The 13,451-nt window shown below is 53.8% G+C and overlaps 2 protein-coding genes across 2 annotated transcripts in view; one reads left to right on the top strand and one right to left on the bottom strand.

The window, feature by feature from the left end:
• Positions 1 to 416: 416 nt before the first annotated feature.
• Positions 417 to 13,217, top strand: INTS3 (integrator complex subunit 3; the record flags this gene model as incomplete). Its single annotated transcript, XM_079329717.1, has 11 exons — positions 417 to 512; positions 2,405 to 2,488; positions 3,986 to 4,069; positions 4,543 to 4,656; positions 5,797 to 5,881; positions 6,479 to 6,545; positions 8,748 to 8,892; positions 10,868 to 10,997; positions 11,598 to 11,695; positions 12,439 to 12,630; positions 13,080 to 13,217. Exons 1-11 carry the CDS (start codon positions 426 to 428, stop codon positions 13,215 to 13,217), a joined length of 1,224 nt encoding a protein of 407 aa, XP_079185843.1. The 5' UTR covers positions 417 to 425.
• A 32-nt stretch (positions 13,218 to 13,249) lies between these two features.
• The window catches only part of DENND4B (DENN domain containing 4B), a gene marked incomplete at its 3' end in the record, with an annotated part of 5,868 nt that continues 5,666 nt past the window's right edge, over positions 13,250 to 13,451 (bottom strand). Inside the window, exon 13 of the mRNA XM_079329716.1 lies at positions 13,250 to 13,281. Coding sequence (XP_079185842.1) covers positions 13,250 to 13,281 — 32 coding nt within the window. The remainder of the gene's footprint in view (positions 13,282 to 13,451) is intronic.

The following is a 13,451-nucleotide window of genomic DNA, read 5'->3' as shown; positions in this document are numbered from 1 at the left end:
GGGTTGGGGGATCCCGGGGGGTTTTGGGGGGTCCCGGGGGATTCCCGGGGTTTCCCCTCACGCGCGGGTGGGCGGAGCCTCGCCTCACATGCTCCGCCCATTCATCCCCATTGGCCGCGCCCCCTCTCTGCCCCGCCCCTCCCTTAGCTGTCACTCAATTATTTCCTCCTCTTCCATTGGTCAATGAGTGCGGGGAAGGCGGGACTTTCCTCCCGCGCGGCGCTTCCGCTTCCGTCGCTTCCCGGTAACTTCCGGCCGCCGCCGCCGCTTCCCCGCGGCCGGGACCGGGAGCTCCGTGCGCTCCCCGATCCCCCCTCACCGATCCCCCCGATCCCCCCGTGAGGAGGCGGCACCGGCAGCTCTGAGCCCCCCCAGCCCCGGTGCCGCCGGTGGCAGCGGGGAGGGGGCGCGGCCCCGGGCGGGCCATGGAGCTGCCCAAGGGGAAGGCACCGGCGGGCGGCGGGAAGCTGCTGCTGAGCTCGCTGCTGGACTCCAAGGACGAGCTGGAGGAGGTCAGCGGGCTGGGAGCCCTGAAATCCCAAATTCCCTAAAATTCCCCAAAATTCCCGAAATTCCCGAAATTTCCCCCAAAATCCCCGTGCAGATTTCCCGCCCCTCGCAGTTCGGGGAGTTCCCGGACATTTCCCATTTATTCCCGGTTTTGACTCCGGTTATTCCCATTTTTTCCGAGTTTATTCGCTTTTTTCCCCCGTTTTATTCCCATTTTTTCCCCACTTTATTCCCGTTTATTCCCCGTTTATTCCCGTTCTTTTCCCCGTTTTATTCCCATTTTTCCCCCGTTTTATTCCCGTTTTTTCCCCATTTCATTCCCGTTTATTCCCGTTCTTTTCCCCGTTTCCCCCATTCCATTCCCGTTTATTCCCCACTTCATTCCCATTTATTTCCCATTTAATTCCAGTTTATTTCCAATTTGCTTCCCCTGCCCATCCCCACATTTCCCCATTTATTCCCATTTATTCCCCACATCATTCCCATTTATTCCCCATTTATTCCCATTTATTCCCCACATCATTCCCATTTATTCTCCATTTAATTCCCATTTATTCCCCACTTCGTTCCCATTTATTCCCCCGTCCATCCCCCCATTTCCCCCAGTTTATCCCCAGTTTATCCCCCCATTTCCCCCATTCCATCCCCCCAGTTTCCCCCAGTCTCCCCCCAGTCTCTCCCCAGTCTCTCCCCAGTCTCCCCCCAGTTTATCCCCAGTTTATCCCCAGTTTCCCCCCAGTTTCCCCCAGTTTATCCCCAGTTTATCCCATTCCCAGAGGCTGGAGCGCTGTGTTTCCATTGTCACCTCTCTCACCAACGGGCTCTCCCCAGTCTCTCCCCAGTCTCTCCCCAGTCTCTCCCCAGTCTCTCCCCAGTCTCTCCCCAGTTTCCCCCCAGTCTCTCCCCAGTTTCCCCCCAGTCTCTCCCCAGTTTCCCCCCAGTCTCTCCCCAGTCTCTCCCCAGTCTCTCCCCAGTTTCTCCCCAGTTTCCCCCAGTTTATCCCCAGTTTATCCCATTCCCAGAGGCTGGAGCGCTGTGTTTCCATTGTCACCTCTCTCACCAACGGGCTCCCCCCAGTCTCTCCCCAGTCTCTCCCCAGTCTCTCCCCAGTTTATCCCCAGTTTCCCCCCAGTCTCTCCCCAGTTTCCCCCCAGTTTATCCCCAGTTTATCCCATTCCCAGAGGCTGGAGCGCTGTGTTTCCATTGTCACCTCTCTCACCAACGGGCTCCCCCCAGTCTCTCCCCAGTCTCTCCCCAGTCTCCCCCCAGTCTCCCCCCAGTCTCCCCCCAGTCTCTCCCCAGTCTCTCCCCAGTCTCTCCCCAGTCTCTCCCCAGTTTCCCCCCAGTTTATCCCCAGTTTATCCCCAGTTTATCCCATTCCCAGAGGCTGGAGCGCTGTGTTTCCATTGTCACCTCTCTCACCAACGGGCTCTCCCCAGTCTCTCCCCAGTTTCTCCCCAGTCTCTCCCCAGTTTCCCCCCAGTTTCCCCCCAGTCTCTCCCCAGTTTCCCCCCAGTTTATCCCCAGTTTATCCCATTCCCAGAGGCTGGAGCGCTGTGTTTCCATTGTCACCTCTCTCACCAACGGGCTCTCCCCAGTTTATCCCCAGTTCCCCCCGGTCTCTCCCCAGTTTCCCCCCAGTCTCTCCCCAGTTTCCCCCCAGTTTATCCCCAGTTTATCCCATTCCCAGAGGCTGGAGCGCTGTGTTTCCATTGTCACCTCTCTCACCAACGGGCTCCCCCCAGTCTCTCCCCAGTCTCTCCCCAGTCTCCCCCCCAGTCTCCCCCCAGTCTCCCCCCAGTCTCTCCCCAGTCTCTCCCCAGTTTATCCCCAGTTTCCCCCCAGTCTCTCCCCAGTTTCCCCCCAGTTTATCCCCAGTTTATCCCATTCCCAGAGGCTGGAGCGCTGTGTTTCCATTGTCACCTCTCTCACCAACGGGCTCTCGGAGCGCGAGGCCAACGACGCCCTCAACGCCCACGTGAGTGCACCAGGAACCATCAGCACAAAAATTCACCAAAATTCACCAAAATCAATCCAAAGGGGACAAAACGGATGTGCTGGGACCCCCAGATCACCGGGGGGAGCGTCCTGATGGGGGCGTGGGAACTGGGGATTGGGAACTGGACATGAACTGGGAATTGGGAATGGATTGGGAACTGGGGATTGGGAACTGGACATGAACTGGGAACTGGGGATTGGGAACTGGACATGAACTGGGAATTGGAAATGAATTGGGAACTGGGGATTGGGAACTGGACATGAACTGGGAATTGGAAATGAATTGGGAACTGGGGATTGGGAACTGGACATGAACTGGGAATTGGACATGAACTGGGAACTGGGGATTGGGAACTGGGAACTGGAAATGAATTGGGAACTGGGGATTGGGAACTGGACATGAACTGGGAATTGGAAATGAATTGGGAGCTGAGAATGAATTGGGAATTGGACATGGATTGGGAATTGGGAATGAATTGGGAATTGGGAACTGGAAATGAATTGGGAACTGGAAATTGGGATTTGGACATGAATTGGGAGCTGGGAATGAATTGGGAATTGGAAATGGATTGGGAATTGAGAATGAATTGGGAATTGGGAATGAATTGGGAGCTGGGAATGAATTGGGAGCTGGGAATGAATTGGGAACTGGGAATGAATTGGGAACTGGAAATTGGGAATTGGAAATGAACTGGGAGCTGGGAATGAATTGGGAGCTGGGAATGAATTGGGAATTGAGAATGAATTGGGAATTGGAAATGAATTGGGAACTGGGGATTGGGAATTGGAAATGGATTGGGAATTGGGAACTGGAAATGGATTGGGAATTGGGAACTGGAAATGGATTGGGAGCTGGAAATGGATTGGGAACTGGAAATGGATTGGGAATTGGGAACTGTGAATGAATTGGGAATTGGAAATGAATTGGAAAAGGAATTGGGGACTGGGAATGAATTGGGAGCTTGGAAGTGGGAGCTGGGAAATGGAAATGAATTGGGAATTGGAAATGAGTTGGGAATTGGAAATGGATTGGGAATTGGGAAATGGAAATGGATTGGGAATTGGGAAATGGAAATGGATTGGGAATTGAAAATGAGTCGGGAATTGGGAATTGGAAATGAGCTGGGAATTGGAACTGGATTGGGAATTGGGAAATGGAAATGAATTGGGAACTGGAACTGGGAATTGGAAATGAACTGGGAACTGGGAACTGGAACTGGGAATTGGAACTGAACTGGGAATTGGGAACTGGAACTGGGAACTGGGAACTGGAACTGAACTGGGAATTGGAGCTGGGGACTGGGAACTGGGGCTGGAGCTGGGAGCTGGAGCTGGGGCTCTCCCCTCCTCCTGAGGATTCTCAGCAGCCAAATCCCAGTTCCTTGCCCTGCACACAATCCCAGTTTGGCCATTCCCAGTTCACCCAGTTAAAGGGAGCAAGGTCAGGGATAAAGCCCTGGAATTTTGGGATCCCCAGATCTGCAAAGGGACCCCCCAGCACGAGGAGATCTGCCTGGGGCTCTTCACCCTGGTGCTGACTGAGCCAGCCCAGGCCCAGAAGGTGAGGGAACAGCCCTGGAATTCTGCACCCCCTGTGCTGCAGGAGATTGATCCCACCCCAGCAATTCCCTGTTTTTATTTCCATGGAATTCTGCACCCCCTGTGCTGCAGGAGATTGATCCCACCCCAGCAATTCCCTGTTTTTATTTCCATGGAATTCTGCACTTGCACCCCCTGTGCTGCAGGAGATTGATCCCACCCCAGCAATTCCCTGTTTTTATTTCCATGGAATTCTGCACCCCCTGTGCTGCAGGAGATTGATCCCACCCCAGCAATTCCCTGTTTTTATTTCCATGGAATTCTGCACTCCCTGTGCTGCAGGAGATTGATCCCACCCCAGCAATTCCCTGTTTTTATTTCCATGGAATTCTGCACCCCCTGTGCTGCAGGAGATTGATCCCACCCCAGCAATTCCCTGTTTTTATTGCCATGGAATTCCATCCCCTGATTCCCAAGCTCCTTCCCTTTGCCCAGTGCTACAGGGACCTGGCTCTGGTGAGCAGGGATGGGATGAACATTGTGCTCAACAAGATCAACCACATCCTGATGGAGAAATACCTGAAACTGCAGGACACCTGCAGGACCCAGGTGAGGGCAGGGCCAGGAGGGGAGGGGACTGGGGATAATGGGATTGGGGATAATGGGATTGGGATTGGGGATAATGGGAGATGGGATTGGGGATAATGGGAGATGGGATTGGGGATAATGGGAGATGGGATTGGGGATAATGGGAGATGGGATTGGGGATAATGGGAGATGGGATTGGGGATAATGGGAGATGGGATTGGGGATAATGGGAGATGGGATTGGGGATAATGGGATTGGGATTGGGGATAATGGGATTGGGATTGGGGATAATGGGATTGGGATTGGGGATAATGGGAAATGGGATTGGGGATAATGGGAGATGGGATTGGGGATAATGGGAAATGGGATTGGGGATAATGGGAGATGGGATTGGGGATAATGGGAAATGGGATTGGGGATAATGGGAGATGGGATTGGGGATAATGGGAAATGGGATTGGGATGGGGAATTGGGGTTGGGAATTGGGATAATGGGAAATGGGAGATGGGATGGGGAAGGGTTGGGATGAGATGGGGATGGATTGGGAAATGGGGATGGGGATAATGGGAATGGGGATAATGGGAAATGGGGATGGGAATGGGTTGGGAATTGGGGATGGGGATAATGGGAATGAGGATGAGGAAGGGAATGGGGTGTGGAATGGAGTGAGAATGGGAATGGGATGGAAATGGGGATGGGAATTGGGTTGGGATGGGAATGGATTGGGAATTGGGTTGGGATGGGAATGGATTGGGAATTGGGAATTGGGTTGGGATGGGAATGGATTGGGAATTGGGGATAGGGATAATGGGAAATGGGATGGGGAATGGAGTGAGAATGGGAATGGGAGTGGGAATGGGATGGGATTGGGGAATGAAGATGGGAATGTGGAAAAGGGGATGGGAGTGGGGATGGGAATAGATTGGCAATAGGGGATGGGGATAATGGGAATGGGGATAATGAGAAATGGGATGGGGATGGAAATGGGGTGAGAATGGGAATGGGGATGGGAAATGGGAATGGGATGGGAATGGAAATAGGAATAGGGTTTGGGATGGGATTGGGATGGGGATGGGATGGGATGGGATGGGATTGGGATGGGGATAGGGATGGGATGGGGGTGGAAGATGGAGGGGTCAGATCCCAAATCTCCATGCCCAGCTGGTGTGGCTGCTGCGGGAGCTGGTGAAGAGCGGAGTGCTGGGAGCTGATGGGGTCTGCATGACCTTCATGAAACAGATTGCAGGTGGGACCCCCAGAGCTGGGCAGGGACCCCAGAGCTGGGCTGGGACCCCCAGAGCTGGGCAGGGACCCCAGAGCTGGGCTGGGACCCCAGAGCTGGGCTGGGACCCCCAGAGCTGGGCAGGGACCCCAGAGCTGGGCAGGGACCCCCAGAGCCGGGCTGGGACCCCAGAGCTGGGCTGGGACCCCCAGATGTGAGCAGGGACCCCCAGAGCTGGGCTGGGACCCCAGAGCTGGGCTGGGACCCCCCAAATCTGAGCAGGGACCCCCAGAGCCGGGCTGGGACCCCCAGAGCCAGGCTGGGACCCCAGAGCTGGGCTGGGACCCCCAGATGTGAGCAGGGACCCCAAAAATCCCTCAGGAATCCCCTAAACTGAGCTCTGGGATCCTCCCAGTTCCCTCTGGAATATTCTGGGAGCTCAGGATCCCTCCCAGTTCTCCCAGTTCCCCCTGGAATGTTCTGGGGCTCAGGATCCCTCCCAGTTCCCTCTGGAATGTTCTGGGGCTCAGGATCCCTCCCAGTTCTCCCAGTTCCCCCTGGAATGTTCTGGGGCTCAGACTGGGACAGATCCCTGGCTCCATCCAGCTGTGGCTGTTCCAGGTGGGGATGTGACTGCCAAGAACATCTGGCTGGCAGAGAATGTTCTGGAGATCCTGACAGAGCAGAGGTACAGCTGGGGGGAGCCCTGGCACCCCAAATTCCCAACACAGAACCCACAGAATTCCCTAAAACCCACAGAATCCCATAAAACCCACAGAGTCCCCTAAAACCCACAGAGTCCCCCAAAACCCACAGAATCCCATAAAACCCACAGAGTCCCCTAAAACCCACAGAGTCCCCCAAAACCCACAGAGTCCCCCAAAACCCACAGAATCCCCCAAAACCCACAGAATCCCCTAAAACCCACAGAATCCCCTAAAACCCACAGAGTCCCCCAAAACCCACAGAATCCCCCAAAACCCACAGAATCCCCCAAAACCCACAGAATCCCCTAAAACCCACAGAATCCCCTAAAACCCACAGAATCCCCTAAAACCCACAGAGTCCCCTAAAACCCACAGAGTCCCCCAAAACCCACAGAATCCCCTAAAACCCACAGAGTCCCCTAAAACCCACAGAGTCCCCCAAAACCCACAGAATCCCCTAAAACCCACAGAGTCCCCTAAAACCCACAGAGTCCCCCAAAACCCACAGAATCCCCCAAAACCCACAGAATCCCCTAAAACCCACAGAATCCCCTAAAACCCACAGAGTCCCCCAAAACCCACAGAGTCCCCCAAAACCCACAGAATCCCCCAAAACCCACAGAATCCCCCAAAACCCACAGAATTCCCCAAAACCCACAGAATTCCCTAAAATCCACAGAATTCCCTAAAATCCACGAAATTCCTGGCTGCTGGAGGCTGATTTGGGATGGTTTTGGGGCTGATTTGGGGTGGGTTTGGGGTGGATTTGGGGTTTTTCAGGGAGGGGGTGCAGTGGCTGATTTGGGGTGGATTTGGGGTTCATTTGAGGTTTATTTGGGATGCATTTCGGGCTGATTTGGGGTTCATTTGGGGCTGATTTGGGGTTTATTTGGGATCCATTTGGGGCTGATTTGGGGTTTATTTGGGATTCATTTGGGGTTCATTTGGGGCTGATTTGGGGTTTATTTGGGATCCATTTGGGGTTGATTTGGGGTTGATTTGGGGGTTTTCCATGGAGTGGGTCCCATAGATTTGGGGTCCCATGGATTTGGGGTTCCTTTGGGGTCCATTTGGGGTTTCAGGGAGTGGGTCCCATGGATTTGGGGTTTATTTGGGGCCCCATGGATTTGGGGATTATTTGGGGTTTATTTGGGGTTTATTTGGGGTGCCATGGATTTGGGGTTTATTTGGGGTTCCTTTGGGGTTTCAGGGAGTGGGTCCCATGGATTTGGGGTTTATTTGGGGCCCCATGGATTTGGGGCTGGTTTGGGGTTTATTTGGGGTTCCTTTGGGGTGCCATGGATTTGGGGCTGGTTTGGGGTTTATTTGGGGTTCCTTTGGGGTTCATTTTGGGGTTTTTCAGGGAGTGGGTGCTGAAGAGCAGCCTGCTGGTGGCCATGGCTGTGTACACATACCTGAGGCTGATCTGGGGTTTATTTGGGGTTTATTTGGGGTTTATTTGGGGTGCCATGGATTTGGGGCTGGTTGGGGTTCCTTTGGGGTTCATTTGGGGTTTTTCAGGGAGTGGGTGCTGAAGAGCAGCCTGCTGGTGGCCATGGCTGTGTACACATACCTGAGGCTGATCTGGGGTTTATTTGGGGTTTATTTGGGGTTTATTTGGGGTGCCATGGATTTGGGGCTGGTTTGGGGTTTATTTGGGGTTCCTTTGGGGTTCATTTTGGGGTTTTTCAGGGAGTGGGTGCTGAAGAGCAGCCTGCTGGTGGCCATGGCTGTGTACACCTACCTGAGGCTGATCTGGGGTTCATTTGGGGTTTATTTGGGGTTTATTTGGGGTGCCATGGATTTGGGGCTGGTTTGGGGTTTATTTGGGGTTCCTTTGGGGTTCATTTTGGGGTTTTTCAGGGAGTGGGTGCTGAAGAGCAGCCTGCTGGTGGCCATGGCTGTGTACACCTACCTGAGGCTGATCTGGAGTTTATTTGGGGTTCCTTTGGGGTGCCATGGATTTGGGGCTGGTTTGGGGTTTATTTGGGGTTCCTTTGGGGTTCATTTTGGGGTTTTTCAGGGAGTGGGTGCTGAAGAGCAGCCTGCTGGTGGCCATGGCTGTGTACACATACCTGAGGCTGATCTGGGGTTTATTTGGGGTTTATTTGGGGTGCCATGGATTTGGGGCTGGTTTGGGGTTTATTTGGGGTTCCTTTGGGGTTCATTTTGGGGTTTTTCAGGGAGTGGGTGCTGAAGAGCAGCCTGCTGGTGGCCATGGCTGTGTACACCTACCTGAGGCTGATCGTGGATCACCACGGCACGGCCGCGCTGCAGGCGCTGCGCCAGAGGGAGGTGGAGTTCTGTGTCAGCCTGCTCAGGGAGAGGGTGAGATATTATGGGATGGATTGGGATTGGGATTGGGATTGGGATTGGGATGGAGTTCTGTGTCAGCCTGCTCAGGGAGAGGGTGAGATATTATGGGATGGATTGGGATTGGGATGGGATTGGGATTGGGATGGAGTTCTGTGTCAGCCTGCTCAGGGAAAGGGTGAGTTATTATGGGATGGATTGGGATTGGGATGGGATTGGGATGGGTTTGGGATGGAGTTCTGTGTCAGCCTGCTCAGGGAAAGGGTGAGATATTATGGGATGGATTGGGATTGGGATGGGATTGGGATTGGGATTGGGATTGGGATTGGGATTGGGATGGAGTTCTGTGTCAGCCTGCTGAGGGAGAGGGTGAGATATTATGGGATGGATTGGGATGGATTGGGATTAGGATTGGGATGGGATTGGGATGGAGTTCTGTGTCAGCCTGCTGAGGGAGAGGGTGAGTTATTATGGGATGGATTGGGATGGGATTGGGATTGGGATGGGATTGGGATGGAGTTCTGTGTCAGCCTGCTGAGGGAGAGGGTGAGATATTATGGGATGGATTGGGATGGATTGGGATTAGGATTGGGATGGGATTGGGATGGGATTGGGATGGAGTTCTGTGTCAGCCTGCTGAGGGAGAGGGTGAGTTATTATGGGATGGATTGGGATGGGATTGGGATTGGGATTGGGATTGGGATGGAGTTCTGTGTCAGCCTGCTCAGGGAGAGGGTGAGTTATTATGGGATGGATTGGGATGGGATTGGGATTGGGATGGAGTTCTGTGTGTGCCTGCTCAGGGAGAGGGTGAGTGAATTAGGAATGGGATATATATTGGATTGGAAATGGGAATGGAGTTCTGCATCTCTCTGCTGGGACAGAGGGGTGAGTGTTTCAGGATTGGGGTTCTGTATTTCCCTGCTCCAGCAGAGGGTGAGTAAATTGGGATTGGGATGGGATCCCTCCCTGGCAAAGGCAGTTTGGGATGGGGGCACAGCAGCAGCTCCAGCCTCACTCCCCCCTGGATGGAGCAGGAAAACTGGAAATCCAGAATCCCACATCCTCCCATTCCCCATCCTCCCCCAGCTGCCTGTGGGGCCCAGCTGCACTCCTGGGGGAAAGTGGCAGATTTATGGGGCTGCCTGTTTGCTTTGGGAGGCACAGCATCCCAAAATAACCTTCCCTGCCTGTCACCCCATCCCAGCCAGCAGGGCAGGCTGCCAGGGGACACAGCAGGAGGGGAACCGAGGGTTCCTCCCACCCCCTGCTGAAAAAAATGGGAATTTCCCCTCTTTCCTCACAGTTCATGGACTGTTTTGTGATCAGGAATTTCTCTCTCTCCTCACAGTTCATGGACTGTTTCATGATCAGGAATTTCTCTCTCTCCTCACAATTCATGGATTGTTTTGTGATCAGGAATTTCCCCTCTCTTCTCATAGTTCATGGATTGTTTTATGATCAGGAATTTCTCTCTCTCCTCACAGTTCATGGACTGTTTCATGATCAGGAATTTCTCTCCCCAGTCCATGGATTATTTATTGATCAGACATTTCTCTCTTGTCCCAGTCCATGGACTGTTGTATTTCTCTCTCCCCAGTCCATGGACTGTTTATATCAGACATTTCTCTCTCCCCAGTTCATGGACTGTTTTTATCAGTCCATGGATTATTTATTGATCAGACATTTCTCTCTCCCCAGTCCATGGACTGTTTTTATCAGTAATTTCTCTCTCCCCAGTCCATGGATTATTTATTGATCAGACATTTCTCTCTCCCCAGTTCATGGACTGTTTTATTTCTCTCTCCCCAGTCCATGGACTGTTTTTATCAGTCCATGGATTGTTTTTGATCAGGAATTTCTCTCCCCAGTTCATGGACTGTTTTTATCAGTCCATGGATTATTTATTGATCAGGAATTTCTCTCCCCAGTCCATGGACTGTTTTTATCAGTCCATGGATTGTTTTTGATCAGGAATTTCTCTCCCCAGTTCATGGACTGTTTCATGATCGGCCGGGACCTGGTGCGTTTGCTGCAGAACGTGGCTCGGATCCCTGAGTTTGAGCAGCTCTGGAAGGACATTCTGCACAACCCGCAGCTGCTGAGCCCCCAGTTCACAGGTACAGACCTGCCCTGCCCCACCTGACACCTTCTCCTGGCTTTTTCTGGGGTTTCCTGGGGTTTCCCAGTGCTAGAGAAGCCTCTGGGCTTGGCCCATCCCAAAAAACCTTCAGTGGAGCTGCTTGTTCTGGGCTCCACAATTCCCTGATTTCTCCCACCTGGAATTGTTCCAGCCTGATCCAGTGGGAATTGTCCCTAATCTCTGGGGGATTCCAACCCAAAGCAGTCTGCAGTTCTGGGATAATCAGAGTTATTTCCCTTAATGAAGTGACCCCAAAACTCTGAGGTGACTGGAGGGGGTTCCTTAGAGAGCAGGAGTTGCAGGAGTTGCAGGAGTTGCAGGAATTGCAGGAATTGCAGGAATTGCAGGAATTGCAGCAATGGGGTTTGATTCCTGCCAGCAGCCTCATTCCATGGGAGGAGTGATGGATCCAGGAGCTTTATTGACATTAATAATATATATTAATAATTTAAATTGTTCCCTTCTCTGGGTTCTGGAGCAGCAATTCCAGGGAAATGGGAACATCCCATAAACCCTCCCTGGATGTGTGTGAGCCCTTTTCCCACCACAATCCCCTTCCCTGTCCCTGCTGTCCCAGGGGTGCTGCAGCTCCTGCAGTCCAGGACCTCCCGAAAATTCCTGGCGTGTCGTCTGACCCCCGACATGGAGACCAAGCTGCTCTTCATGACCTCCAGGGTAATTCCTGATGGTTCCACTCTGAAATTCCTGATGGTTCCACTCTGAAATTCCTGATGGTTCCACTCTGAAATACTGATGGTTCCACTCTGAAATTCTGATGGGTTCACTCTGAAATTCCTGATGGGTTCCTTCCAAATTCCTGATGGGTTCCCTCCCAAATTCCTGAGGATTCCCTCCCAAATTCCCAATGGATTATTTCCCAAATTCCCAACGGATTTCCTCCCAAATTCTCTTGCACATTCCCTCTTCCCTCCTGGATTCCTGATGAGTTCCCTCCCAGATTCTCTCCTGGATTCCCTCCCAGATACCTCCTGTCCCCATTCCCATGTCCCTGTCCCCATTCCCATGTCCCTGTCCCCATTCCCCTGTCCCTGTCCCCATGTCCCTGTCCCCATTCCCATGTCCCTGACCCCATTCCCATGTCCCTGTCCCCATGTCCCTGTCCCCATTCCCATGTCCCTGTCCCCATGTCCCTGTCCCCATTCCCCTGTCCCCTGTCCCCATTCCCATGGCCCTGTCCCCATTCCCTTGTCCCTGTCCCCATGTCCCTGTCCCCATTCCCATGTCCCTGTCCCCATCCCCATGTCCCTGTCCCCATTCCCATGTCCTTGTCCCCATTCCCATGTCCTTGTCCCCATGTCCCTGTCCCTGTCCCCATGTCCCCATTCCCCTGTCCCCATGTCCCTGTCCCCATTCCCCTGTCCCTGTCCCCATTCCCATGTCCCTGTCCCTGTCCCCAGGTACGTTTTGGGCAGCAGAAGCGTTACCAGGACTGGTTCCAGAGGCAGTACCTGTCCACCCCTGACAGCCAGTCCCTGCGCTGTGACCTGATCCGTTACATCTGTGGGGTTGTGCACCCGTCCAACGAGGTGCTGAGCTCTGACATCCTGCCCCGCTGGGCCATCATCGGCTGGCTGCTGACCACCTGCACGGTGAGGGGCCAAAACGGGGCTGGGGGAGCCAAAAATGGGGCTGGGGGAGCCGAAATGGGGCTGGGAACCCAAAACGGGGCTGGGGGATCATCATCGGCTGGCTGCTGACCACCTGCACGGTGAGGGGCCAAAACGGGGCTGGGGGAGCCAAAAATGGGGCTGGGGGAGCCAAAAATGGGGCTGGGGGAGCTGAAATGGGGCTGGGATCCCAAAAATGGGGCTGGGGGAGCTGAAATGGGCTGGGGGCAGGAACATCCCAAAACCAGGAGTAGGAACATCCCAAAACCAGAGCATGGGATGATCTGGGAATGGGATTATCCCAAAACCAGAGCACAGGTTGGGCTGGGAGCAGCTTGCTGGGGGTGTGAGGAGGGTTTGGGGTGGTCTTGGGGTTTTGTCTGTAATAATTTTGTTTTTTTCTTTAACAATCTGTGTTTTCCCTCCTGCAGTCCAACGTGGCTGCCTCCAATGCCAAGCTGGCCCTGTTCTATGACTGGCTGTTCTTCAGCCCCGAGAAGGACAGCATCATGAACATTGGTGTGGGGCTGGGGGCTGGGATGGGGCTGGGGGCTGGGACAGCATCATGAACATTGGTGTGGGGCTGGGGGCTGGGACAGCATCATGAACATTGGTGTGGGGCTGGGGGCTGGGCTGGGGTCCATGGGATCTGCATTGGGATGGGGGCCTGGGGTGTTCCTGGGTGGGATTTGGGGTGGGATCTGCCCTGGGCTGGGGTCCTGGGATGTTCCTGGGTGGGATTTGGGGTGGGATCTGCCCTGGGCTGGGGGCCTGGGGTGTTCCTGGGTGGGATTTGGGGGGTG

This window comes from Erithacus rubecula (assembly GCF_903797595.1).
Source record: "Erithacus rubecula genome assembly, contig: SUPER_33_unloc_1, whole genome shotgun sequence".
Taxonomy (NCBI): domain Eukaryota; kingdom Metazoa; phylum Chordata; class Aves; order Passeriformes; family Muscicapidae; genus Erithacus; species Erithacus rubecula.
The sequence above is the reverse complement of the archived record's forward strand: the minus strand, read 5'-3'. Positions and strand labels throughout refer to the sequence as shown.